Raw genomic sequence first — 27155 nt, 5'->3', positions numbered from 1 at the left:
TCTCTTTTTCCACCCCCCGTCTCTCTTTTTCCACCCCCCGTCTCTCTTTTTCCACCCCCGTCTCTCTTTTTCCACCCCCCGTCTCTCTTTTTCCACCCCCCGTCTCTCTTTTTCCACCCCCCGTCTCTCTTTTTCCACCCCCCGTCTCTCTTTTTCCACCCCCGTCTCTCTTTTTCCACCCCCCGTCTCTCTCTTTCTCCCCCCCCCCCCCCCCACCCCCGTCTCTCTCTTTCTCCCCCCCCCCCCCCCCACCCCCGTCTCTCTCTTTCTCCCCCCCCCCCCCCCACCCCCGTCTCTCTCTTTCTCCCCCCCCCCACCCCGTCTCTCTCTCTCCCCCACACCCCCTCTGCCCGCCTCCCCCTCTTTGTATCCCAGTTGAATTCAGTGGGCTGAATGACACCACTAAGTGCCTGAACAAAGATGTGATGGGGGAGAACAGGCGTCTCCAGGACCTGACCACGCAGCTGCAGGGTAAACATCACAAGATGTCGATGGAGGTAATGGCGGCGGGTGGGAGGATGTTTGAGGGGAGGGGAGGGGGTGGGGGGGGAAGTTATCCCGTTTTCCTCTTTTAATCTCGATGTCTACAGCATTTAAGTATTTTGTTTTTTCCTATTCTTTCGTGGGATGTGGGCGTCGTTGGCGAGGCCCGAATTTGTTCCCCATCCCTAACAACTTGCCAGCCCTGTGGCGTGCTCGACCATTTCGGAGGGCAGTTAAGAGTCAACCACATTGCTGCGGGTCTGGAGTCACATGTAGGCCAGACCGGTTAAGGCTGGCAGATTTCCCTCCCTGAAAGAACGTTACTGAACCGGGTGGGTTTTTTTAGTCCAATCGATGCTAGTTTCATGGCACCATTACTGAGACTAGCTTTCGATCCAGACTTCTAATAATTTACAGAAATGGTCCATGTCCTCAGGACATTAACCTGGGCCTCTAGATTGTTTCTCTCCCTCCCTATAGCTGTAACATGATTTATCTATTTATCTCCCCCCTCCCCCAACTCAAGAAACAAACCCTTGGGCTTGGTTTGTTCTGTATCTATGGGCTTATTAACCTGCATCGCTACTTTTCATGACTTGTGTAATCCGTAACCCCCGACATCCCTCTGCTCCTTCACCCCATTTCGACATGTATTATCCAAGGGGTAGGCCAGAATGTACCAGGTCAGGCGTATATATTGTTACGACCGAGGCGGGAGGAGTGCACTGTTAATTCAGTCCCACTTCTCCGCAGGTCACAACATATATTTACATTTTCCCACTTAGCGATGCGGTCAATCATATCTATTTTTCCCAGAATAAAACACAAAATAAACAACAAAGTTATCAGTTTATTATAAAACAAGTCTTAGTCAGTAATGAATTAAAGTGTAAACACACTGATTGGAATTTTAAAAGTTCCCTTTTTGCCTTAGCCCCCCCCCCACACACTGTCACACACGCACGCATACACTGGTTAACGGGAAAAATAAAAGGGATTTTTGTTCAGAGCTCTGTTACAGACACCTGGTCTGAATGCTTATTCTTGAAAAAAACAGCAGATGAGATACGTTGTGTTCCAAAACTGGCAGACAGTCTGCCCTCCGAGTACACGTAGACTGGTCACTCGGATCTTTCAGAATAGCGTTGAGAATTAATTTAGCAGGCTTTTCTTCAAAGACAGGAGATGAGATGAGTCGACACAGTGAACTTCTCAGGGTCTTTTAGAGAGTTGCTGGAAAGCTGAGCTGGCTCGTGGTCTTCTCTCCTTCCTTGAGAATTCTCTTCTCTCCTTGGAAGTTCTCTTTTTTTATTTGCAGGCTTTTGAAAGAGATGGAACAGGCTGGGCTGAGCTGGGGTTCTGTCCTTTATCATTTTTTGAGAACTCCAACCCTTTTTAAGCAGTTCATTCCCAACTCCGAGCCATTCAAAAGTGAAGCCAGGAAACAGAGAGTCCACCTTCTGACCTGTCACTTCTCTGCCCACATCTTCCTCCAGTTACCAGCGTTTCTGTTCGATTTTAACTTGAGTCATGTGACAACCAGTAAATGACGTTGTCAAAATCCTCAAAAAGATATTACAACACAAACAGAAGCACTTTCGTAACAGTGTGTTTATTTTCCATTGGCCCACGCCACCCCCCCCCCCCCCCCACACCCCGCTGAGCTATTACTTGTAGCGCGTGCGCGGTTTGGTTTGGCGCGCGGGGCCTTTGAAATTATTTGGTGCGGCCGCGCGCCCGCAGCGACGGCATGAAGGGGCCGGCTCGGAAGCAGGAGCTTCCGGGCTGGCATGGGCCGCGGCGCAGCTTAAGACGGGAACGTCGTCCGGATCTAGGGGACGTGCCCCTAAAAATCGGAGCCGGGCCTGTCGGGAGCGAAGGTACAGGCGACGCGTGGTAAAGGTTTCTACCCCAAGCGGGCTGTTGTTTTTTTTTGTTGCTTTTTTCCTTTTGTCAGTCGAGCGTATTGAGGGATGGGGCGCGAAGGCGGGGAGTTGGATCGCGAGCTGGTAGGGTGGCAGAACCGACTCGAGGCGCTGAATGGCCCTGGGCGCGCTTGTCCGACTGCCCCACCTCTCGTCACCCCTGTATTTTTCCCCTCCCCCCAGTATAATGAGCTGCAGGACAAGGTGCAATCGGCAGAGACGAAGGTGTCGGAGATGGAGACGACCATCGAGGACCTGCAGTGGGACATTGAGAAGCTGCGCAAGCGGGAGCAAAAGCTGAACAAGCACCTGGCAGAGGCTTTGGAGCAGGTAACCCGGCGCGCCGGCGGTATGTCGCGGGGAAAAGGAGCAGACTGAGGCCACTCGGCCCATCGCGCCTGTGCTGGCTCTTCAGTCGAGCTATCCGATTGATCCCACAACTCGCTGCAACCCCCCCCCCCACCCAAAAAAAACTGCCCCCTCGTGCCACCGCTGGTTCTTTCGCCCGAACGCCTTCGATCTGTGACCCTCTGCTTCCCCGCCCGCTGGAAACAGTTTCTCCTTATTTACCCTGCCCTAACCCTTCCTGATTTTGAACGCCCCGATTGAATCTCCCCCTTAGCCTTCTCTGCTCCAAGGAGAGCAATCCCAGCCTCCCCACGTTAACTGCAGTCCCTCATCCTGGGACCGTTCTGCTCGATCGCCTTGGCACCCTCGCCAAGGTTTCGACCTACTTCCCAGAGTGTGGCGACCGCAGCTGGACGCAATACTCCAGCTGCGGGGGCCTAATGAACGACTTTATAAAGTGTTTAGCAACAACTGCATCGCTTTGGTACCAGAATCCTGTCTGTTGTTTTCTCACTCCTCTCGCTCTCTCTCTCTCCACCCAGTTGAATTCCGGCTACCACGTGTCTGGAGGCTCTGCAGGATTCAGGGCGGCCAGATCACACTCAACATACATAAGGTAATCTCCCAAATCCAGGCTCCTTGTTCCTCTGGCCTGTCTCTGTTTTACAGCGTTGGGGGTGGGTGGGGGAGTCTGAGAGGTGGAGAGGGGGGCCGTGTCTCTGTTCACAGGGGGAGGGGCTGGGGTTTCGGAGGGGGCGGGGCCGTGTCTCTGTTCACAGGGGGAGGGGCTGGGGTTTCGGAGGGGCGGGGCCGTGTCTCTGTTCACAGGGGGAGGGGGCTGGGGTTTCGGAGGGGGCTGGGGTTTCGGAGGGGGCGGGGCCGTGTCTCTGTTCACAGGAGGAGGGGTCAAGACCAAGGCTACGGGCCAAGTGCTGGCAAATGGGATTAGAATAGATGGGCTTGATGGCTGGCACGGACACGGTGGGCGAAGGGCCTGTTTCTGTGCTGTATAACTCTATGACTCTATTCACAGAGGAGTGGTCTGAGGGCGGGGCCGTGTCTTTATGGGGGAGGAGTCTTGGAGCAGCTGAGCCTCTGTTTACAGGGGAGAGAGGTCTCCGGGTTGAGAGGGTGCCCTCTCTTAGTTTACAGAGGAGGGGGGTCTCGATGCCTAGGTGCCTCTTTACAGGTTGTAGTGGGGTGGAGGGGAGGTGTCACTGTTACCTTGTGGCTTTGTACAGGGATGATGAGAGTATGTGTGTGTGATTTTTGCATATGTGCACTTGTGTGTGTCCCATCACTGCGTCTACATCAAGCCCGTCTGCGTGTATCAAACCCCCTGACCGATCCTCTTGTCCCTCCCAACCACCCCCCCCCCCCCCCCCCGCTCCTCCTCTGTTTGCCTTTAGTTTGAGATGCTGAATGCAGAACTGGAAGAGAACAAGGAACAGGCTAACAGTCGCATGGCCGAGCTGGAGAAGCTGGAGCAGGAGCTGCAGGAAGCCGTGCGGGAGAACGAGAAACTCAAGGTGAGAAACTGGGAGCCTGTGCCCTCGGGAGTGTAAAAGGGAATGATTCACTCCCGTCTGGTACTGTACTGTGTGTGTGTGTCTGTGTGTGTGTCTGTGTGTGTGTCTGTGTGTGTGTCTGTGTGTGTGTCTGTGTGTGTGTCTGTGTGTGTGTCTGTGTGTGTGTCTGTGTGTGTCTGTGTGTGTCTGTGTGTGTCTGTGTCAGCTCCTGTACATGTACAATAGACACAGTGGGTAAAAGGGAATGATTCACTCCTGTCTGGTACTGTACGGTCCGTGTGTGTGTGTGTGTCTCAGTGTCAGCTCCTGTATGTGTACACAGCGGGAAAAGGAATGATTCACTCCCGTCTGGTACTGTACGGTCCGTGTGTGTGTGTCTCAGTGTCAGCTCCTGTATGTGTACACAGCGGGGAAAAGGGAATGATTCACTCCGTCTGGTACTGTACGGTCCGTGTGTGTGTGTCTCAGTGTCAGCTCCTGTATGTGTACACAGCGGGTGAAAGGGAATGATTCACTCCCGTCTGGTACTGTACGGTCCGTGTGTGTGTGTGTCTCAGTGTCAGCTCCTGTATGTGTACACAGCGGGGAAAAGGGAATGATTCACTCCCGTCTGGTACTGTACGGTCCGTGTGTGTGTGTCTCAGTGTCAGCTCCTGTATGTGTACACAGCGGGGAAAAGGGAATGATTCACTCCCGTCTGGTAATGTACGGTCCGTGTGTGTGTCGCAGTGTCAGCTCCTGTATGTGCACACAGCGGTGAAAGGGAATGATTCACTCCCGTCCACCCCACCTTGATGTTCCACACCCCCGTCATCGCTCTTCGTTGATCGAATCATTTTTCTTGTTATTATTTTAAAGATAGACCTGCGGAACATTCCGGAGGACGTGGTCAAGGAGACTCCCGAGTACAAGTGCCTGCAGTCGCAGTTCTCGCTGCTGTACAACGAGAGCCTGCAGGTGAAGACTCAGCTGGACGAGGCTAGGGCTCTGCTCCTGACTACCAAGAACGCCCACCTTCGGAGATCGAGCACATGGAGGTAAGGGGGAAGGCTGAGTTAACGCTGTTGGGGGGGGTGGGGGGTGGAAGTGGGGGGCAGTTAGGATTAAAACCGGAGTCTTACTTTGAAAAGTGAAAAATGGTCCAAAATGGCCGTCGATGGGAAAAGGGGATTAGCCTTTTGTGTATTCAAACTGTCTGACAAAGGACAAATCTTCAAACCAAAAGCCGTTCATACAATCCATCTCACGCCTAGCCTAAAAAAAAATTCCAGAATTGCGTGTTTTCTGAACAAAGGAGGAGTGAAGTAGCCAAACCCTGGGCCATTGTGCGATCACCATGGGAAGGAAACTAGAGGGTCTCATAACAGGAAGTGAGAGGTGACATAGATTTACCTTAAAAATAAAGACAGAGCGAGAGACTGACCCAGAAAGTGAAGCTACTTGTGACCGCTGGCCTTCTAGCAAGCCAGAAAGCGCTGAAAAAAAATCTGACATCTACATTACACATCAGAGAGAGAGCTGCAAGTGACCCACCATCTTCAACAGAACCTTCAATCAAGAGTCATCTCTGTCTTAAATGGGTGACCCCTTATTTTTAAACAGTGACCCCTAGTTCGAGATTCTCCCACAAGGGGAAACATCCTTTCCACATCCACCCTGTCAAGACCCCTCAGGATCTTATATGTTTCAATCAAGTCGCCTCTTACTCTTCTAAACTCCAGCAGATACAAGCCTAGCCTGTCCAATCTTTCTTCATAAGACAACCCGCCCATTCCAGGTATCAGTCGAAGAAACCTTCTCTGAACTTCCAACGCATTTATATCCTTTCTGAAATAAGGAGACCAGTACTGCACACTACTCCAGATTGGTCTCACCAGTGCCCTGTATAGCTGAAGCATAACCTCCCTACTTTTGTATTTAATTCTCCTCGCAATAAACGATAACATTCTATTAGCTTTCCCAATTACTTGCTGTACCTGCATACTAACCTTTTGCGATTCATGCACTAGGACACCCAGATCCCTCTGCATCTCAGAGCTCCGCAAACCTTTCACCATTTAGATAATATGCTTTTTTATTCTTCCTGCCAAAATAGACAATTTCACACGTTCCCACTTTATACTCTATTTGCCAGATCTTTGCCCACTCACTTAACCTATCTATATCCCTTTGTAGCATCCTTATGTCCTCTTCACAAGTTACTTTCCTACCTACCTTTGTGTCATCAGCAAATTTAGCAACCATACCTTCGGTCCCTTCATCGAAGTCATTTATATAAATTGTACAAAGTTGAGGCTCCAGCACAGATCCCTGTGGCGCACCACTCGTTGCCAACCAGAAAATGACCCATTTATGCTTACTCTCTGTTTCCTGTTAGCCAATCTTCTATCCATGCCAATATGTTACCCCCTACACCATGAGCTTTTATTTTCTGCAATAACCTTTGATGTGGCACCTGATCAAATGCCTTCTGGAAATCCGAGTACAATACATTCACCGGTTCTCCTTCATCCACAGCAACTGATGCTGTGTTTCCAGATGATGTCGCTGAGGGGCAGCGCGTAGATGAGAAATGAGGATGTGGGGGGGTGCCAGGGATAGATCCTCGGCGGGGGTGGGGGGGTGGGGACACCAGAGGTAACGGTGCGGGGGCAGGAAGAGAAACCATTGCAGGCGTTTCTCTGCCTGCGATGAGATAGATAAGAATGGAACCGGGTGAGAGCAGTCCCACCCCGCTGGACGACAGCGGAGAGGCGTTGGATGGTGTGGTCAGCCGCGTCAATGGGTGCAGACAGGCTGAGGAGGACGAGGGAGGGAAAGTTTACCCTTCGTCACGGTCACGCAGGATGTCATTTGCGACTTCGGTAAGAGGCATTTCGGTACCATGAGGGGGCGGGAATCCTGACTCGACAGATTGGAACACTGAGTTCTGGGAAATGTGGCTCGGGATTTCGCAAGTGACAACAAGCTTAAGGACGTGGGCGTGGAAAGGGAGCTTGGGGATGGTGCGGTAGTTTGCAAGGATGTCTGCTTTTTTGAGGAGGGGGACGATGACTGGCGGTTTCAACAGGATCATGACTTTAATAGTTTCCTATGTATTAGAGTTATTTACAGTGCAAAGAAGGCCATTTGGCCCTTCAAGTACATGCTGGCTGTTTGTAGAGCAATCCAGTCAGTCCCATCTCCCCCCCCACCCCGCTCGATCCCCGTAAACCTATTTCCCAAGCGCCCGTCCGATTTCCTTTTGTTATCGTTGGTTGTTCCCCTTCCATCGCCCTCCCAGGCAGTGAGTTCCAGGTCATGACCACTCGCTGTGTAAACAAAGTTCTCCCGTCCCCTGCATCTCTTGCCCCAATAACCTTCAATCTGTGTCCCCCCCCCCCCACTCCTTGTACCGTCAGCTAATGGGAACAGCTTTTCTTTGCCTGCCTTCTCTAAACCTGTCAGAATCTCGTACACTTCGATGAAATCTTCCCCCTCAATCTCCTTCACTCCAAGGAGAACAACCCCCCCCCCAGCGTCTCCAACCGAACCTTGTCACTAAAACCCCCCTCATCCCTGGGAACCATTCTGGTAAATCTCCTCCGCACCCTCTCGAGGGCCCTCCCATCCTTCCCCGAGTGTGGCGACCGCGACTGGACGCAAGACTCCAATTGGATCCGAGCCAGATCTTTGTAAAGGTGCAGTGCAACCTCCCTGCTTTTGGACTCGATGCTTCTATTTCTGAAAGCCAAGATCCCACAAGCTTTAACTAACCACTCTCTCGATAAGTCTGCCGCCTCCAAAGATCGATGTTTTACCCAATCAAAACCTTTCCTAATCTCAAAGACATCGAACAGGTCTCCCCTCAGTCTTGCTTTCAGAAAAAAGAGCCCCAGCCTGTTTAACCTTTCCTGACGGGTACTGCTTCTCGGTTTTAGTCATTATTCTAATCAATCTTTTTTGCCCCCTCTCCTGTGCCTCTATTATTTTTATAAGATGGAGACCAGGACTGTTTGCAGCACTCCATATGTGGTCAAACCAAGGATCCATAAACCGTTCAGCTTTTCGATTCCATTCCTCTAGCAACGAACCCCGAGTTCTTTCTCTGCGGTTCCTTACGGCATTCACTCCCTCCACCACCGACGCACAGTGGCAGTACCATCTACAAGATGCACTGCAGCAACTCGCCAAGGCTCCAACAGGCACCACCCAAACCCGCCACGTCCAGAAGGACAAGGGCGGCAGACGCAATGGGAACACCACCGCCTGCAGGTTCCAGTCCAGGCCACACATCATCCTGACTCGGAACTGTATGGGCCGTTCCCTTCACTGTCCGCTGGGTTCAAAATCCTGGAACTCCCCTCCTTCGCAGCACTGCGGGTGTACCGACACCCCCCACAGCGGTTCAAGAAGGCGGCTCACCGCCACCTTCTCAAGGGGCAATTCGGGATGGGCAATAAATGCTGGCATAGCCAGTGACACCCACATCGCATGAATGAATGTATGCTTGGTGTCCTTAAGGAGCATTTAAGTATTTGAGTTCGGGTTGGGACGGGGCAGGCTGCTCTCCGCACGTTTAGACAGATTGCTAACCTGACTGTCCTCTTTCCCTCCTTCTCTCTCCTCCAACCACCCCCACCCCTTCTCCCTCACACCCTTCCTCCTCCTCCTCCGTCTGACTCTGCCCAGAGTGATGAGCTCAACCTGCAGAAGAAGCTGCGGACTGAGGTGATTCAGCTTGAGGACACACTGGCCCAGGTCCGCAAGGATATGAGATGCTGCGGATTGAATTTGAGCAGAACTTGGCCGCCAACGAGCAAGCAGGTACTGGGCAAGGTCGACGTTTACTCTGTATCTAACCCGTGCTGTCCTGGGAGTGTTTGATGGGGAACAGTGTAGAGGGAGCTTTACTGTGTATCTAACTCCCATTATGTACCTGTCCTGGGAGTGTTTGATGGGGAACAGTGTAGAGGGAGCTTTACTGTGTATCTAACCCCCGTTATGTACCTGTCCTGGGAGTGTTTGATGGGGGACAGTGTAGAGGGAGCGTTACTCTGTATCTAACCCCCATACTGTACCTGTCCTGGGAGTGTTTGATGGGGACAGTGTAGAGGGAGCTTTACTCTGTATCTAACCCCCGTACTGTACTTGTCCTGGGAGTGTTTGATGGGGACAGTGTAGAGGGAGCTTTACTCTGTATCTAACCCCCGTACTGTACCTGTCCTGGGAGTGTTTGATGGGGGACAGTGTAGAGGGAGCTTTACTCTGTATCTAACCCCTGTACTGTACCTGTCCTGGGAGTGTTTGATGGGGACAGTGTAGAGGGAGCGTTACTCTGTATCTAACCCCCATACTGTACCTGTCCTGGGAGTGTTTGATGGGGGACAGTGTAGAGGGAGCTTTACTCTGTATCTAACCCCCTTACTGTACCTGTCCTGGGAGTGTTTGATGGGGGACAGTGTAGAGGGAGCGTTACTCTGTATCTAACCCCCATACTGTACCTGTCCTGGGAGTGTTTGATGGGGGACAGTGTAGAGGGAGCTTTACTCTGTATCTAACCCCCTTACTGTACCTGTCCTGGGAGTGTTTGAAATGGGTCGGACGTGGTGCAGGGCCTGGGTTATCGGTCACCGAGGGCAACACTTAACATCAATTTCTGCTTGTTCTGTCCCCTCCCTGTGCCTCTGCTCCTTCCTCTCCACCTGTGTGTGTGTGTGAGACCTCTCTCTCTCTTTTTCTCTCTCTCTCTCTCTCTGATCCACAGGTCCAATCAACCGGAGATGCGTCACCTCATCAACAGCCTGCAGAACCACAACCACCAGCTCAAAGGTGACGTGCAGAGATACAAACGCAAGCTGCGAGAGGCACAGAACGAGATCAACAAGGTCAGCGGTGGTGGCGGGCGGGCGGGGGGTTGGTGGTGGCTGCGGGAGGGCCTCGAGTTTCTGGAGGTAGGGTCTGGTACTGTTTGACCTATTGTCTCCCTTTCCTCACTGCAGGCTCGCATGCAGTGCTACCCGGCCCTGGGACCCTCCACCACTACCTCCTCGTCCACCTCCGCCTCCAGCACCACAGCCACCACCACCACCACCTCCTCCTCCCTGTCCTCCGCCTTGTCTGTGGACAGCATCAAGGAGGAAGAGGGTGAAAAGGAGGTGAAAAAGGAGCCAAGGAGACGCCGTCCTCGCAGGCCCCAGCCCCGGTGGTGAAGAAGGAGAAAGAGGAGAGGGACCCGGCCGAGTGCAAGGAGGAGGAGCCCCCCGCCGTCCAAGAAAGACCCGGAGAAGCCCAAGGCCAAGGAGAGGGAGCCGGAGCGGGAGAGGGACCGGGAGAGGGAGAAGGACCGGGATCGGGAGCGAGACCGGGACAGGGACCGGGACAGGGACCGGGACAGGGACCGGGAGAGGGACCGGGACAGGGACCGGGAGAGGGACCGGGACCGGAGAAAGACAAGGAGAAGGAGAAATCGAAGGCAGACGACTCCAAGAAGAAAGACTTGGACATGCTGAAGCAGCTGAAAGTGGAGCTCAAGTGAGGGTCTCGACTCCTTCTCCCAACTCAACCACCCCCTCCCTTACCTTCCGATAAGGTTTAAGCGGCCTCACCCCATCCCATCCCATCCCCGCGGCTCTTTCCCTACTTTCTCACCCCCCCCCCCCCCCCCCCCCGTGCTTGCTGCTGCTGCACTGACTGCCTCTCCCCTACAGGAAGGCCCAGGAGAGCCAGAAGGAAATGAAGCTGCTGCTGGACATGTACAAGTCGGCCCCCAAAGAGCAGAGGGACAAGGTGCAGCTCATGGCGGCCGAGAAGAAGGCCAAGGCTGAGGTACGGGCTGAACCTGGCGGTGGTGGGGGGGTGGGGGGGGGGGGGGGGGTGCTGGCTCGGAGCCCGGCCCGGGTCTGGAGGGAGTGGGCGCGGCCATGGGGGGGGGGATCTGAGGGGGCGGGGCTGAGGGGGGAGGATTCAGGGAGGGGGGATGGGTCTGGGGAGCGGTCCGTACCATTAGCAGGGTGGGGAGGGGGTTCCCGAGGGGAGCGGTCAGTACCACGAGCGGGCGGGGCCGAGGGGAGTGATTAATGTCCGTTACGTTAATCAGATTCCCCCGGGTCCCCACACAGGTGGAGGAAGTGAAGTTGAAAATAAAGGACATCGAAGAGAAGGAGAAGAGGGAGAGTAAGAAACTGGCGGATGAAGACGCCCTGAAGAAGATCAAATTTGCCGAGGAGCAGATTGAGCACCTGCAGAAGAAACTGGCGGCCACCAAACAGGTGAGAGGAGAGAGTGACCGGGACCAGGGTGGGGGTGGGGAGGAAGGTGGGGGTGGGTGTCTCAGGAGCACCAGGCCGCGATTGGCTGAGGGGAGCCCGCCGCGATTGCCTCCGAGGTCGAATGTCCGGTGGGCGCGTCACCAGTGGCCACGGCAGAGGCGACAGCATGAAGCGACTGGGCGTAAGTGGAGCTGAGGCAAGCGCGAGGGTCAGTCACCGCTGGTGGAAAGCCAGAGAGGCTCGAGGGGCCGAATGGCCTCTTCCGTTCTTCCCAGGCCTGCAACAGCCCCCTCAGTGACCAGCTGCCCTGGGGTCCATCAGAGACCTCCGGTGGGGAAAGGGATGGACATCCACCCCTCCCCTCGCCGTCCGTCCCCTCCCCTCGCCGTCTGTCCCTCCCCTCGCCGTCTGTCCCCTCCCCTCGTCATCCCCCCCCTCCCCTCGTCATCCCCCCCCTCCCCTCGTCATCCCCCCCCTCCCCTCGTCATCCCCCCCCTCCCCTCGTCATCCCCCCCCTCCCCTCGTCATCCCCCCCCCTCCCCTCGTCATCCCCCCCCTCCCCTCGTCATCCCCCCCTCCCCTCGTCATCCCCCCCCTCCCCTCGTCATCCCCCCCCTCCCCTCGTCATCCCCCCCTCCCCTCGTCATCCCCCCCCTCCCCTCGTCATCCCCCCCCTCCCCTCGTCATCCCCCCCTCCCTCGTCATCCCCCCCTCCCCTCGTCATCCCCCCCCTCCCCTCGTCATCCCCCCCCTCCCCTCGTCATCCCCCCCTCCCCTCGTCATCCCCCCCTCCCCTCGTCATCCCCCCCCTCCCCTCGTCATCCCCCCCCTCCCCTCGTCATCCCCCCCCTCCCCTCGTCATCCCCCCCCCTCCCCTCGTCATCCCCCCCCTCCCCTCGTCATCCCCCCCCTCCCCTCGTCATCCCCCCCCCCTCGTCATCCCCCCCCCTCCCCTCGTCATCCCCCCCCCTCCCTCGTCATCCCCCCCCCTCCCCTCGTCATCCCCCCCCCTCCCCTCGTCATCCCCCCCCTCCCCTCGTCATCCCCCCCCTCCCCTCGGCATCCCCCCCCCCTCCCCTCGTCATCCCCCCCCCTCCCCTCGTCATCCCCCCCCCTCCCCTCGTCATCCCCCCCCCCTCCCCTCGTCATCCCCCCCCCCTCCCCTCGTCATCCCCCCCCCTCCCCTCGTCATCCCCCCCCCCTCCCCTCGTCATCCCCCCCCCTCCCCTCGTCATCCCCCCCCTCCCCTCGTCATCCCCCCCCCTCCCCTCGTCATCCCCCCCTCCCCTCGTCATCCCCCCCCTCCCCTCGTCATCCCCCCCCTCCCCTCGTCATCCCCCCCCCTCCCCTCGTCATCCCCCCCCTCCCCTCGTCATCCACTCCCCCCCCCTCCCCTCGTCATCCCCCCCCTCCCCTCGTCATCCCCCCCCCTCCCCTCGTCATCCCCCCCCCTCCCCTCGTCATCCCCCCCCTCCCCTCGTCATCCCCCCCCCTCCCCTCGTCATCCCCCCCCCTCCCTCGTCATCCCCCCCCCTCCCCTCGTCATCCCCCCCCCTCCCCTCGTCATCCCCCCCCTCCCCTCGTCATCCCCCCCCCTCCCCTCGTCATCCCCCCCCCTCCCCTCGTCATCCCCCCTCCCCTCGTCATCCCCCCCCTCCCCTCGTCATCCCCCCCTCCCCTCGTCATCCCCCCTCCCCTCGTCATCCCCCTCCCCTCGTCATCCCCCCCTCCCTCGTCATCCCCCCTCCCCTCGTCATCCCCCCCTCCCCTCGTCATCCCCCCCTCCCCTCGTCATCCCCCCCTCCCCTCGTCATCCCCCCCTCCCTCGTCATCCCCCCCCTCCCCTCGTCATCCCCCCCCTCCCCTCGTCATCCCCCCCCTCCCTCGTCATCCCCCCCCTCCCCTCGTCATCCCCCCCCTCCCCTCGTCATCCCCCCCTCCCCTCGTCATCCCCCCCCTCCCCTCGTCATCCCCCCCTCCCTCGTCATCCCCCCCTCCCTCGTCATCCCCCCCTCCCCTCGTCATCCCCCCCTCCCCTCGTCATCCCCCCTCCCCTCGTCATCCCCCCCTCCCTCGTCATCCCCCCCTCTCCTCGTCATCCCCCCCTCCCCTCGTCATCCCCCCCCTCCCCTCGTCATCCCCCCCTCCCCTCGTCATCCCCCCCCTCCCCTCGTCATCCCCCCCCTCCCCTCGTCATCCCCCCCTCCCCTCGTCATCCCCCCCTCCCCTCGTCATCCCCCCCCTCCCCTCGTCATCCCCCCCCTCCCCTCGTCATCCCCCCCCTCCCCTCGTCATCCCCCCCTCCCCTCGTCATCCCCCCCCCTCCCCTCGTCATCCCCCCCTCCCCTCGTCATCCCCCCCCCTCCCCTCGTCATCCCCCCCCCTCCCCTCGTCATCCCCCCCCTCCCCTCGTCATCCCCCCCCCCTCCCCTCGTCATCCCCCCCCTCCCCTCGTCATCCCCCCCCTCCCCTCGTCATCCCCCCCTCCCCTCGTCATCCCCCCCCTCCCCTCGTCATCCCCCCCCTCCCCTCGTCATCCCCCCCCTCCCCTCGTCATCCCCCCCCTCCCCTCGTCATCCCCCCCCTCCCCTCGTCATCCCCCCCCTCCCCTCGTCATCCCCCCCTCCCCTCGTCATCCCCCCCCTCCCTCGTCATCCCCCCCCTCCCCTCGTCATCCCCCCCCCTCCCCTCGTCATCCCCCCCCCTCCCCTCGTCATCCCCCCCCCTCCCCTCGTCATCCCCCCCCTCCCCTCGTCATCTCCCCTCCCCTCGTCATCTCCCCCTCCCCTCGACATCCCCCCCTCCCCTCGACATCCCCCCTCCCTCGACATCCCCCCTCCCCTCGACATCCCCCCCTCCCCTCGACATCCCCCCTCCCCTCGACATCCCCCCTCCCTCGACATCCCCCCCTCCCCTCGACATCCCCCCCTCCCTCGACATCCCCCCCTCCCCTCGACATCCCCCCCTCCCCTCGACATCCCCCCCCTCCCCTCGACATCCCCCCCCCTCCCCTCGACATCCCCCCCCTCCCCTCGCCATCCCTCCCTCCATCCCCCTCCTCATCCCCCCCCTCCCCTCCACAACTCCCTCCCCTTCCCTCCCCTCCACATCCCTCTCCCTCCCCTCCACATCCTGCCTCACATCCCCATCCATTCCACATCCCCCCTCCCCTCCTCATTTTTCCCCCCCTCCCTCCTCATTTTTCCCCCCCTCCCCTCCTCATTTTTCCCCCCTCCCCTCCTCATTTTTCCCCCCCTCCCCTCCTCATTTTTCCCCCCCTCCCCTCCTCATTTTTCCCCCCCTCCCTCCTCATTTTTCCCCCCCTCCCCTCCTCATTTTTCCCCCCTCCCCTCCTCATTTTTCCCCCCTCCCCCTCCTCATTTTTCCCCCCCTCCCCTCCTCATTTTTCCCCCCCTCCCCTCCTCATTTTTCCCCCCCTCCCCTCCTCATTTTCCCCCCCTCCCCTCCTCATTTTCCCCCCCTCCCCTCCTCATTTTTCCCCCCCTCCCCTCCTCATTTTTCCCCCCCTCCCCTCCTCATTTTTCCCCCCCTCCCCTCCTCATTTTTCCCCCCCTCCCCTCCTCATTTTTCCCCCCCTCCCCTCCTCATTTTTCCCCCCCTCCCCTCCTCATTTTTCCCCCCCTCCCCTCCTCATTTTTCCCCCCCTCCCCTCCTCATTTTTCCCCCCTCCCCTCCTCATTTTTCCCCCCACTCCCCTCCTCATTTTCCCCCCCACTCCCCTCCTCTCTCGCCCCCACTCCCCTCCTCTCTCGCCCTCCCTCCTCCTCCCCAGCTTGCGAGGGATTGATATCTGCCTGTGGGAAGTGGCCCTGACCCTTGTTCTGCCCCCTTGCCGTCCTCTTGTCTTGCTCAGGAGGAGGAGGCCCTCCTGTCGGAGATGGATGTGACGGGCCAGGCCTTTGAGGACATGCAGGAGCAGAACATTCGGCTGATGCAGCAGCTGCGGGAGAAGGACGACGCCAACTTCAAGCTCATGTCCGAGCGCATCAAGTCCAACCAGATCCACAAGCTGCTGCGCGAGGAGAGGTCTTAACCCTCAAAACACAGGTAGGGAGCACCCTGAACGGTCGGCCCACCCACCCTCCCACCCAGGCAGCAGCGTGCTTACCACCCCCCCCCCCCTCCCGCCCCCCTGCCCCTCTACCCCCTCTCCCCGTCCCCAAGTAACGGGCTGCCTCCGTCTTTCCTCAGGTAGATGCCCAGCTACTGGTGGTACAGAAGCTGGAGGAGAAGGAACAGGTCTTGCAGAGCAACCTGGCCATGGTGGAAAAGGAGCTCACCCTCAGATGCCAGGCACTGGAACTCAACAAGAGGAAGGTAAGACAATGTCTTAGATACACAGTCCGACCCCTCCCCCCTCCCCCACCCCCCTGGACCGGCTGTCGCAGTGCACTAGATACACTGTCTCCTCCCCCTCTCCTTTGCTGATGTCTCCTCATTCCCCTTTCTCCGACCAATTGAAATGCCACCCTGCACGCACTGACTTGTCTCTTTTTTTTTTTCCTCAGGCAGTGGAAGCGGCCCAGCTGGCCGAGGACCTGAAGGTGCAGCTGGAACACACGCAGGGCAAACTGAAGGAGATCCAAGCTGCCATGTCTGACAACCGCTCCGCCAAGGAAAAGGAATCCTTCAACCTCAAACGGGCACAGGTGAGTGTTGGCCTTCAGCACCCGTCCCATATCATCCACAAAATAACCCCTCGATTAGATTCCATTCTGTAACTCACTCCCGGGTATCTGTTATTCTATATATAAACCACCCCGAGCCCCTCGATTAGATTCCAGTCTGTAACTCACTCCCGGGTATCTGTTATTCTATATATAAACCCCCCGAACCCCTCGATTGGATTCCAGTCTGTAACTCACTCCCGGGTATCTGTTATTCTATATATAAACCCCCCGAACCCCTCGATTAGATTCCAGTCTGTAACTCACTCCCGGGTATCTGTTATTCTATATATAAACCACCCAAACCCCTCGATTAGATTCCAGTCTGTAACTCACTCCCGGGTATCTGTTATTCTATATATAAACCCCCCCCCGAACCCCTCGATTAGATTCCAGTCTGTAACTCACTCCCGGGTATCTGTTATTCTATATATAAACCACCCGAACCCCTCGATTAGATTCCAGTCTGTAACTCACTCCCGGGTATCTGTTATTCTATATATAAACCCCCCGAACCCCTGGATTAGATTCCAGTCTGTAACTCACTCCCGAGTATCTGTTATTCTATATATAAATCACCCCGAACCCCTCGATTAGATTCCAGTCTGTAACTCACTCCCGGGTATCTGTTATTCTATATATAAACCCCCCCCGAACCCCTCGATTAGATTCCAGTCTGTAACTCACTCCCGGGTATCTGTTATTCTATATATAAACCCCCCCCGAACCCCTCGATTAGATTCCAGTCTGTAACTCACTCCCGGGTATCTGTTATTCTATATATAAACCCCCCCCGAACCCCTCGATTAGATTCCAGTCTGTAACTCACTCCCGGGTATCTGTTATTCTATATATAAACACCCCTGAACCCCTCGATTAGATTCCAGTCTGTAACTCACTCCTGGGTATCTGTTATTCTATATATAAACCCCCCCGAACCCCTCGATTAGATTCCAGTCTGTAACTCACTCCCGGGTATCTGTTATTCTATATATATTCTATATATTCTCTTGCAATCGATATAGGAAGATCTGTCCCGGCTGAGGCGGAAACTGGAGAAACAGAAAAAGGTGGAGGTGTTCTCTGATGCTGATGAGATCCTGATGGAGGAGATTAAGGAATACAAGGTACAAAAATAATCGTCAGTGTGAGCCGAGAGGAGTTTCATCTTTGGGACGATGAGTGAGATGAGAGTAGGCAGAGGGTGTGTTTTCCCCTCGGGTTGCTGTGCCTTGGAAATAGGGGGTGTATTATACACTGGGGTTCCTGTATCTCAGTAACAGGGGGTGTGTTATACACTGGAGTTCCTGTATCTCAGTAACAGGGGGTGTGTTATACACTGGGGTTCCTGTATCTCAGTAACAGGGGGTGTGTTATACACTGGGGTTCCTGTATCTCAGTAACAGGGGGTGTGTTATACACTGGGGTTCCTGTATCTCAGTAACAGGGGGTGTGTTATACACTGGGGTTCCTGTATCTCAGTAACAGGGGGTGTGTTATACACTGGAGTTCCTGTATCTCAGTAACAGGGGGTGTGTTACACACTGGGGTTCCTGTATCTCAGTAACGGGGGGTGTGTTATACACTGGGGTTCCTGTATCTCAGTAACGGGGGGTGTGTTATACACTGGGGTTCTTGTATCTCAGTAACGGGGGGTGTGTTATACACTGGGGTTCCTGTATCTCAGTAACGGGGGGTGTGTTATACACTGGGGTTCCTGTATCTCAGTAACAGGGGGTGTGTTATACACTGGAGTTCCTGTATCTCAGTAACAGGGGGTGTTATACACTGGGGTTCCTGTATCTCAGTAACGGGGGGTGTGTTATACACTGGGGTTCTTGTATCTCAGTAACAGGGGGTGTGTTATACACTGGGGTTCCTGTATCTCAGTAACAGGGGGTGTGTTATACACTGGGGTTCCTGTATCTCAGTAACGGGGGGTGTGTTATACACTGGAGTTCCTGTATCTCAGGGGGTGTGTTATACACTGGGGTTCCTGTATCTCAGTAACAGGGGGTGTGTTATACACTGGGGTTCCTGTATCTCAGTAACGGGGGGTGTGTTATACACTGGAGTTCCTGTATCTCAGTAACAGGGGGTGTGTTATACACTGGGGTTCCTGTATCTCAGTAACAGGGGGTGTGTTATACACTGGAGTTCCTGTATCTCAGTAACGGGGGGTGTGTTATACACTGGGGTTCCTGTATCTCAGTAACAGGGGGTGTGTTATACACTGGGGTTCCTGTATCTCAGTAATAGGGGGTGTGTTATACACTGGAGTTCCTGTATCTCAGTAACAGGGGGTGTGTTATACACTGGGGTTCCTGTATCTCAGTAACAGGGGGTGTGTTATACACTGGGGTTCCTGTATCTCAGTAACAGGGGGTGTGTTATACACTGGGGTTCCTGTATCTCAGTAACAGGGGGTGTGTTATACACTGGGGTTCCTGTATCTCAGTAACGGTGGGTGTGTTATACACTGGGGTTCCTGTATCTCAGTAACAGGGGGTGTGTTATACACTGGGGTTCCTGTATCTCAGTAACAGGGGGTGTGTTATACACTGGGGTTCCTGTATCTCAGTAATAGGGGGTGTGTTATACACTGGGGTTCCTGTATCTCAGTAACAGGGGGTGTGTTATACACTGGGGTTCCTGTATCTCAGTAACAGGGGGTGTGTTATACACTGGAGTTCCTGTATCTCAGTAACAGGGGGTGTGTTATACACTGGAGTTCCTGTATCTCAGTAACAGGGGGTGTGTTATCCACTGCGGTTCCTGTATCTCAGTAACAGGGGGTGTGTTATCCACTGGGGTTCCTGTATCTCAGTAATAGGGGGTGTGTTATACACTGGGGTTCCTGTATCTCAGTAACAGGGGGTGTGTTATACACTGGAGTTCCTGTATCTCAGTAACAGGGGGTGTGTTATACACTGGAGTTCCTGTATCTCAGTAACAGGGGGTGTGTTATCCACTGGGGTTCCTGTATCTCAGTAACAGGGGGTGTGTTATACACTGGGGTTCCTGTATCTCAGTAACAGGGGGTGTGTTATACACTGGAGTTCCTGTATCTCAGTAACAGGGGGTGTGTTATACACTGGAGTTCCTGTATCTCAGTAACAGGGGGTGTGTTATCCACTGGGGTTCCTGTATCTCAGTAACAGGGGGTGTGTTATCCACTGGGGTTCCTGTATCTCAGTAACAGGGGGTGTGTTATACACTGGGGTTCCTGTATCTCAGTAACAGGGGGTGTGTTATACACTGGGGTTCCTGTATCTCAGTAACAGGGGGTGTGTTATACACTGGAGTTCCTGTATCTCAGTAACGGGGGGTGTGTTATACACTGGAGTTCCTGTATCTCAGTAACAGGGGGTGTGTTATACACTGGGGTTCCTGTATCTCAGTAACGGGGGGTGTGTTATACACTGGAGTTCCTGTATCTCAGTAACAGGGGGTGTGTTATACACTGGAGTTCCTGTATCTCAGTAACGGGGGGTGTGTTATACACTGGGGTTCCTGTATCTCAGTAACAGGGGGTGTGTTATACACTGGGGTTCCTGTATCTCAGTAACGGTGGGTGTGTTATACACTGGGGTTCCTGTATCTCAGTAACAGGGGGTGTGTTATACACTGGGGTTCCTGTATCTCAGTAACAGGGGGTGTGTTATACACTGGGGTTCCTGTATCTCAGTAATAGGGGGTGTGTTATACACTGGGGTTCCTGTATCTCAGTAACAGGGGGTGTGTTATACACTGGAGTTCCTGTATCTCAGTAACAGGGGGTGTGTTATACACTGGAGTTCCTGTATCTCAGTAACAGGGGGTGTGTTATCCACTGGGGTTCCTGTATCTCAGTAACAGGGGGTGTGTTATACACTGGGGTTCCAGTATCTCAGTAACAGGGGGTGTGTTATACACTGGAGTTCCTGTATCTCAGTAACAGGGGGTGTGTTATACACTGGAGTTCCTGTATCTCAGTAACAGGGGGTGTGTTATCCACTGGGGTTCCTGTATCTCAGTAACAGGGGGTGTGTTATCCACTGGGGTTCCTGTATCTCAGTAACAGGGGGTGTGTTATCCACTGGGGTTCCTGTATCTCAGTAACAGGGGGTGTGTTATACACTGGGGTTCCTGTATCTCAGTAACAGGGGGTGTGTTATACACTGGAGTTCCTGTATCTCAGTAACAGGGGGTGTGTTATACACTGGAGTTCCTGTATCTCAGTAACAGGGGGTGTGTTATACACTGGAGTTCCTGTATCTCAGTAACAGGGGGTGTGTTATCCACTGGGGTTCCTGTATCTCAGTAACAGGGGGTGTGTTATCCACTGGGGTTCCTGTATCTCAGTAACAGGGGGTGTGTTATGCACTGGGGTTCCTGTATCTCAGTAACAGGGGGTGTGTTATACACTGGAGTTCCTGTATCTCAGTAACAGGGGGTGTGTTATACACTGGAGTTCCTGTATCTCAGTAACAGGGGGTGTGTTATACACTGGAGTTCCTGTATCTCAGTAACAGGGGGTGTGTTATCCACTGCGGTTCCTGTATCTCAGTAACAGGGGGTGTGTTATCCACTGGGGTTCCTGTATCTCAGTAACAGGGGGTGTGTTATACACTGGGGTTCCTGTATCTCAGTAACAGGGGGTGTGTTATACACTGGGGTTCCTGTATCTCAGTAACGGGGGGTGTGTTATACACTGGAGTTCCTGTATCTCAGGGGGTGTGTTATACACTGGGGTTCCTGTATCTCAGTAACGGGGGGTGTGTTATACACTGGGGTTCCTGTATCTCAGTAACGGGGGGTGTGTTATACACTGGGGTTCCTGTATCTCAGTAACGGGGGGTGTGTTATACACTGGGGTTCCTGTATCTCAGTAACGGGGGGTGTGTTACACACTGGGGTTCCTGTATCTCAGTAACAGGGGGTGTGTTATACACTGGGGTTCCTGTATCTCAGTAACGGGGGGTGTGTTATACACTGGAGTTCCTGTATCTCAGTAACAGGGGGTGTGTTATACACTGGAGTTCCTGTATCTCAGTAACAGGGGGTGTGTTATACACTGGGGTTCCTGTATCTCAGTAACGGGGGGTGTGTTATACACTGGGGTTCCTGTATCTCAGTAACAGGGGGTGTGTTATACACTGGGGTTCCTGTATCTCAGTAACGGGGGGTGTGTTACACACTGGGGTTCCTGTATCTCAGTAACAGGGGGTGTGTTATACACTGGGGTTCCTGTATCTCAGTAACGGGGGGTGTGTTCTACACTGGGGTTCCTGTATCTCAGTAACGGGGGGTGTGTTATCCACTGGGATCAGATAACTCAATGATAGGCTGGGAATGGAGCCTGGGCCTTTCCTGCACTGCAGAAACTAAGCTGTTCCTTCCTTCCGCCCTCTGCACAGGCCAAGCTGACCTGCCCCTGCTGTAACACGCGGAAGAAGGACGCTGTGCTGACCAAGTGTTTCCACGTCTTCTGCTTCGAGTGCGTCAAGACCCGCTACGACACGCGGCAGCGCAAGTGCCCCAAGTGCAACGCTGCTTTTGGCGCCAATGACTTCCACCGCATCTACATCAGCTGAGGGGGCGGCGGTGGGCGGAACGCCCCGTCAGCGAGAGATCCTGCTCTGTCACCCACCACCAGAGAGAGAAGGGGAATGGGAATGGGACGGCCTCATCCCATTCCCTCTGCTGACTGATCCACCCAAAGCGGAAGCAGCTGGAAGGAGGGCAGCCGCAATCTGTGTCACCGCCCCCGTCTCACTTCTTCTCCCCCTCCGCCCCCGTCTCACTTCTTCTCCCCCTCCGCCCCCGTCTCACTTCTTCTCCCCCTCCGCCCCCGTCTCACTTCTTCTCCCCCTCCGCCCCCGTCTCACTTCTTCTCCCCCTCCGCCCCCGTCTCACTTCTTCTCCCCCTCCGCCCCCGTCTCACTTCTTCTCCCCCTCTGCCCCTTCCTTGTGCCCCTCCACCCCCCCACCCAAACCCATCTCTATCCCCACTTCCCTGTGTCCCCCCAGTCCCTCTCCCCCTTCCCTGTCTTCCCCCCAGTCCCTCTCCCCCTTCCCTGTGTCCCCCCGTCTCTCTACCCCTTCCCTGTGTCCCCCAGTATCGCTCCCCTTTCCCTGTGTCCCCCCCCGTCTCTCCACCCTTTCCCTGTGTCCCCCCCCGTCTCTCCACCCTTTCCCTGTGTCCCCCCCCGTCTCTCCACCCTTTCCCTGTGTCCCCCCCCGTCTCTCCACCCTTTCCCTGTGTCCCCCCCCGTCTCTCCACCCTTTCCCTGTGTCCCCCCCCGTCTCTCCACCCTTTCCCTGTGTCCCCCCCCGTCTCTCCACCCTTTCCCTGTGTCCCTCCAGTATCGCTCCGCCGTCCCTGTGTCCCCCCGTCTCTCTTTCCCTTCCGTGTCTCTCCAGTATCGCTCCCCCTTCCCTGTGTCCCTCCAGTATCGCTCCCTCTTCCCTGTGTCCCCCTGTCTCTCTATCCCTTCCCTGTGTCCCCCCCGTCTCTCTACCCCTTCCCTGTGTCCCCCAGTATCTCTATCCCTTCCGTGTCCCCCCCCCAGTCTCGCGACGGCCAAAAGGAGAGTTAGACTGTGACGTTTCCCCCCCCCCCCCCGTGCATCAATGCAGTTTGCCGTGCTGTGGAAGGGGCTGGGGAGACCAGAATGGTGAGGCGGGCAGCACCGAGTCCTTGAGCTGAGCTGCCCGATGCTGGCGTGGGGGTGGGGGGATTGGGTAGGGGCTGTGTAAGAGCTGACTCCCTGCTTGTGGCCAGTGGGGGCCTGCCCGATTGGCTCAGCCACAGCACACGCTTTCCTCCTGCACCCTCTCCCAGCCCTCGTTGCTGGTGGGGATGAGTGACTTTGTCTGGACAAGTCCCAGTCCCGACTGCAGTGGGGACCTGAACACACTCGACCGTGCGCTGTCCCGGAGCAACCCCCCTACCTCCCTGTACTGCCAGGATGTCATTTCCTGGACTTGTCTCCACTGTAAACCACCTCCTGCAATTCTCTGCACACTGTATGAGTGAAGACGCACTAGAGCGAGTGAGTGAGTGGAGGGAGGAGAGCAGTGGAACTATTTGAGGATATAATGGATTCGAAGTAAGCAGTTGCCGGTTTTTTTGGGCCCACGTCTGTTCTTTGTATCATTTCCGCACCCCCCCCCCCCCTTCCCCGATTCAATGGAAAGTCCTGCCATGCTGCTATATGTTGCGATAAAAAGCCCCCTCCCCCGCCTCCCTGGAAGCTGTTTTGTTTGGGGGCGGGGGGGTGGGGTGGTTGGAGCATTTTTTGTGATCGATCCAGGCCCTGATCGCAGCGTTTTATTGTTCGAGGTCGGCCATTTTGAGCAGCACGGCAGCCATTTTGAATCGCGCGCCGGAGACGTCTGAGCCAATGCCATCTCGGTCGTGTGGGGGTGGGGGCAGGGCACAGTTTGAGCGTCGAAACGAGAATTTTTTTTTTCAAATCATTAAACTTTTTTTTTTACCCAGTGCCTGAGGCTGAAGGCTGTCTCACTCGCATGCTCGTTGAAAGCAAGTTCTGAAGCCTGAGGGGTGGGGGGGTTGGCCATTTTGAGTGAGGCGGTGGCCATTTTGAGTGAGGCGGTGGCCATTTTGAATAAAGGGCAGCCATTTTGAATAGAGGTGGCCATTTTAGACCATTCCTGGTCCATTCCCTCCCCTCCCCCCCCCCCCCCCCCCCACGCCCACCTCCAGTTGCAGGAGGTGCTTTGTGGAACTGAGAGAAAACCAAGTGGGGGTGGAATTTAAAAGTGGAACTGTTGACTACAGATTTTTAATTTATTGTTTTTCATTCGGTGCGCGCTGAGAGAAGTGCTCTGTGTTTGGTCTCTGCTATTTTGACTTTTCTGTGTTTCTGGCTGAATAAATCTGAATCTCACCACCACTAGAGCCACATGGTTTGTTGCTTCTCTTTCGAAAGAAAGGTTTTGCATTTCTGTAGCGCCTTCCTCAGGCGGTGCCAGGGAAGGACCTTGTATGCAAACGTGTAGCCGCTGTTCTGATGCAGGAGTCGCAGCAGCCATTTTGCACACAGCAATCTCCCAGAAGCGGCACTGGATAGATGAGCGGATCGTCGGTTCTGCTTGTGAGGAATACCGAGGAGAACTCCCCTCTGTGCTGCTTCGAAACAGTGGCTCTGACTTCTTTATAACCCACTCTAGCGAGCGTATAGTGCCTTCAGTTTGAAAGGCGGCACCTCTGACAGTGCGGCTCTCCCTCAGTACTGACCTTCCGACAGTGCGGCGCTCCCTCGGTACTGACCTTCCGACAGTGCGGCGCTCCCTCGGCACTGACCTTCCGACAGTGCGGCTCTCCCTCGGTACTGACCCTCCGACAGTGCGGAGCTCCCTCGGTACTGACCCTCCGACAGTGCGGCACTCCCTCAGTACTGTCCCTCCGACAGTGCGGCACTCCCTCTGTACTGTCCCTCCGACAGTGTGGCGCTCCCTCGGTACTGACCCTCCGACAGTGCGGAGCTCCCTCGGTACTGACGCTCCGACAGTGCGGCGCTCCCTCAGCACTGACCCTCCGACTGTGCGGCGCTCCCTCAGCACTGACCCTCCGACAGTGCGGCGCTCCCTCGGCACTGACCTTCCGACAGTGCGGCACTCCCTCGGTACTGACCTTCCGACAGTGCGGCACTCCCTCAGTACTGACCCTCCGACAGTGCGGAGCTCCCTCGGTACTGACGCTCCGACAGTGCGGCGCTCCCTCGGTACTGACGCTCCGACAGTGTGGCACTCCCTCGGTACTGACCCTCCAACAGTGCGGCGCTCCCTCAGTACTGACGCTCCGACAGTGCGGAGCTCCCTCGGTACTGACGCTCCGACAGTGCGGCGCTCCCTCAGCACTGACCCTCCGACAGTGCGGCTCTCCCTCGGTACTGACGCTCCGACAGTGTGGCGCTCCCTCGGTACTGACGCTCCGACAGTGTGGCGCTCCCTCAGTACTGACCCTCCGACAGTGCGGCGCTCCCTCGGTACTGACGCTCCGACAGTGCGGAGCTCCCTCGGTACTGACGCTCCGACAGTGCGGCGCTCCCTCAGCACTGACCCTCCGACAGTGCGGCTCTCCCTCGGTACTGACGCTCCGACAGTGTGGCGCTCCCTCGGTACTGACGCTCCGACAGTGTGGCGCTCCCTCGGTACTGACCCTCCAACAGTGCGGCGCTCCCTCAGTACTGACGCTCCGACAGTGCGGAGCTCCCTCGGTACTGACGCTCCGACAGTGCGGCGCTCCCTCAGCACTGACCCTCCGACAGTGCGGCTCTCCCTCGGTACTGACGCTCCGACAGTGTGGCGCTCCCTCAGTACTGACTCTCCGACAGGGCGGCACTCCCTCAGTACTGACCCTCCGACAGTGCGGCACTCCCTCAGTACTGACTCTCCGACAGGGCGGCACTCCCTCAGTACTGACCCTCCGACAGGGCGGCACTCCCTCAGTACTGACCCTCCGACAGTGCGGCACTCCCTCAGTACTGACTCTCCGACAGGGCGGCACTCCCTCAGTACTGACCCTCCGACAGGGCGGCACTCCCTCAGTACTGACCTTCCGACAGTGCGGCGCTCCCTCAGTACTGACGCTCCGACAGTGCGGAGCTCCCTCGGTACTGACGCTCCGACAGTGCGGCGCTCCCTCAGCACTGACCCTCCGACAGTGCGGCTCTCCCTCGGTACTGACGCTCCGACAGTGTGGCGCTCCCTCGGTACTGACACTCCGACAGTGTGGCGCTCCCTCGGTACTGACGCTCCGACAGTGTGGCGCTCCCTCGGTACTGACCCTCCAACAGTGCGGCGCTCCCTCGGTACTGACCCTCCGACAGTGCGGAGCTCCCTCGGTACTGACCCTCCGACAGTGCGGCACTCCCTCAGTACTGACCCTCCGACAGTGCGGCACTCCCTCAGTACTGACCCTCCGACAGTGCGGCTCTCCCTCGGTACTGACGCTCCGACAGTGTGGCGCTCCCTCGGTACTGACGCTCCGACAGTGTGGCGCTCCCTCGGTACTGACGCTCCGACAGTGTGGCGCTCCCTCGGTACTGACGCTCCGACAGTGTGGCGCTCCCTCGGTACTGACGCTCCGACAGTGTGGCGCTCCCTCGGTACTGACGCTCCGACAGTGTGGCGCTCCCTCGGTACTGACGCTCCGACAGTGTGGCGCTCCCTCGGTACTGACGCTCCGACAGTGTGGCGCTCCCTCGGTACTGACGCTCCGACAGTGTGGCGCTCCCTCGGTACTGACGCTCCGACAGTGTGGCGCTCCCTCGGTACTGACGCTCCGACAGTGTGGCGCTCCCTCGGTACTGACGCTCCGACAGTGTGGCGCTCCCTCGGTACTGACCCTCCGACAGTGCGGCTCTCCCTCGGTGCTGACCCTCCGACAGTGCGGCACTCCCTCAGTACTGACACACCAGTGATTTTTATTATTGGCTGGGTTTGCCAGCTGGGGTGGTGGCCGCTGTCTACCTGGATGCCTTGAGGAGAGAACAGGGCCGCTTCCCGCACAAAGGTTGCGTGGTGTCACCTCTGGATTTGACTATTCCCACACGTGCCCAGCCGGGATCCCGTTTTCCAAGCTCTGTAAACTTGAACTCACCCTAAACTCTGCTGCCCCAGGTGCTGTTCGCCCATTACCCCACCCCCGGGCTTGCTGACCTGCACTGGGTCCTAATCCGGCACTGCCTCTCCACCTTTGACGGCACCTGCAAAGCCCTGCTCCCTCCCGATCTCAACTGCACCTTACACAGCACTATTAATGTAATAAAGCTTTCCAAGGTACTTTACAGGACACCGAGCCACATAAGGCGATATTTGGGCAAAAGCTTGGTCTAAGAGGTAAGGCTCAAAGTGTTGCTTAAAGGTGGAGAGGTTTAGGGAGGGAATGCCAGAGCTTAGGGCCCCTCGGCAGCTGAAGGC

At 56.6% G+C, this 27155-nt stretch overlaps 1 protein-coding gene across 1 annotated transcript; it reads left to right on the top strand.

Annotated features, from left to right (window-relative positions):
* The first annotated feature begins 379 nt into the window (after positions 1 to 379).
* Positions 380 to 24124, top strand: LOC137362555 (E3 ubiquitin-protein ligase BRE1B-like). Its single transcript, XM_068026947.1, is given in 23 exon segments — positions 380 to 497; positions 2592 to 2738; positions 3299 to 3338; positions 3341 to 3372; positions 4166 to 4285; positions 5144 to 5303; positions 5306 to 5322; positions 8957 to 9032; positions 9035 to 9091; positions 10032 to 10040; positions 10043 to 10152; positions 10267 to 10431; positions 10434 to 10534; positions 10536 to 10705; positions 10708 to 10798; positions 10975 to 11092; positions 11386 to 11535; positions 15410 to 15578; positions 15581 to 15603; positions 15748 to 15873; positions 16065 to 16205; positions 17249 to 17350; positions 21623 to 24124. Coding segments are annotated over 23 exon segments (2373 nt in total). The 5' UTR covers positions 380 to 425; the 3' UTR covers positions 21800 to 24124.
* Positions 24125 to 27155: the final 3031 nt, after the last annotated feature.

This window comes from Heterodontus francisci, unplaced genomic scaffold (genome assembly GCF_036365525.1).
Source record: "Heterodontus francisci isolate sHetFra1 unplaced genomic scaffold, sHetFra1.hap1 HAP1_SCAFFOLD_545, whole genome shotgun sequence".
NCBI classification, from domain to species: Eukaryota; Metazoa; Chordata; class Chondrichthyes; order Heterodontiformes; family Heterodontidae; genus Heterodontus; species Heterodontus francisci.
The sequence above is the reverse complement of the archived record's forward strand: the minus strand, read 5'-3'. Positions and strand labels throughout refer to the sequence as shown.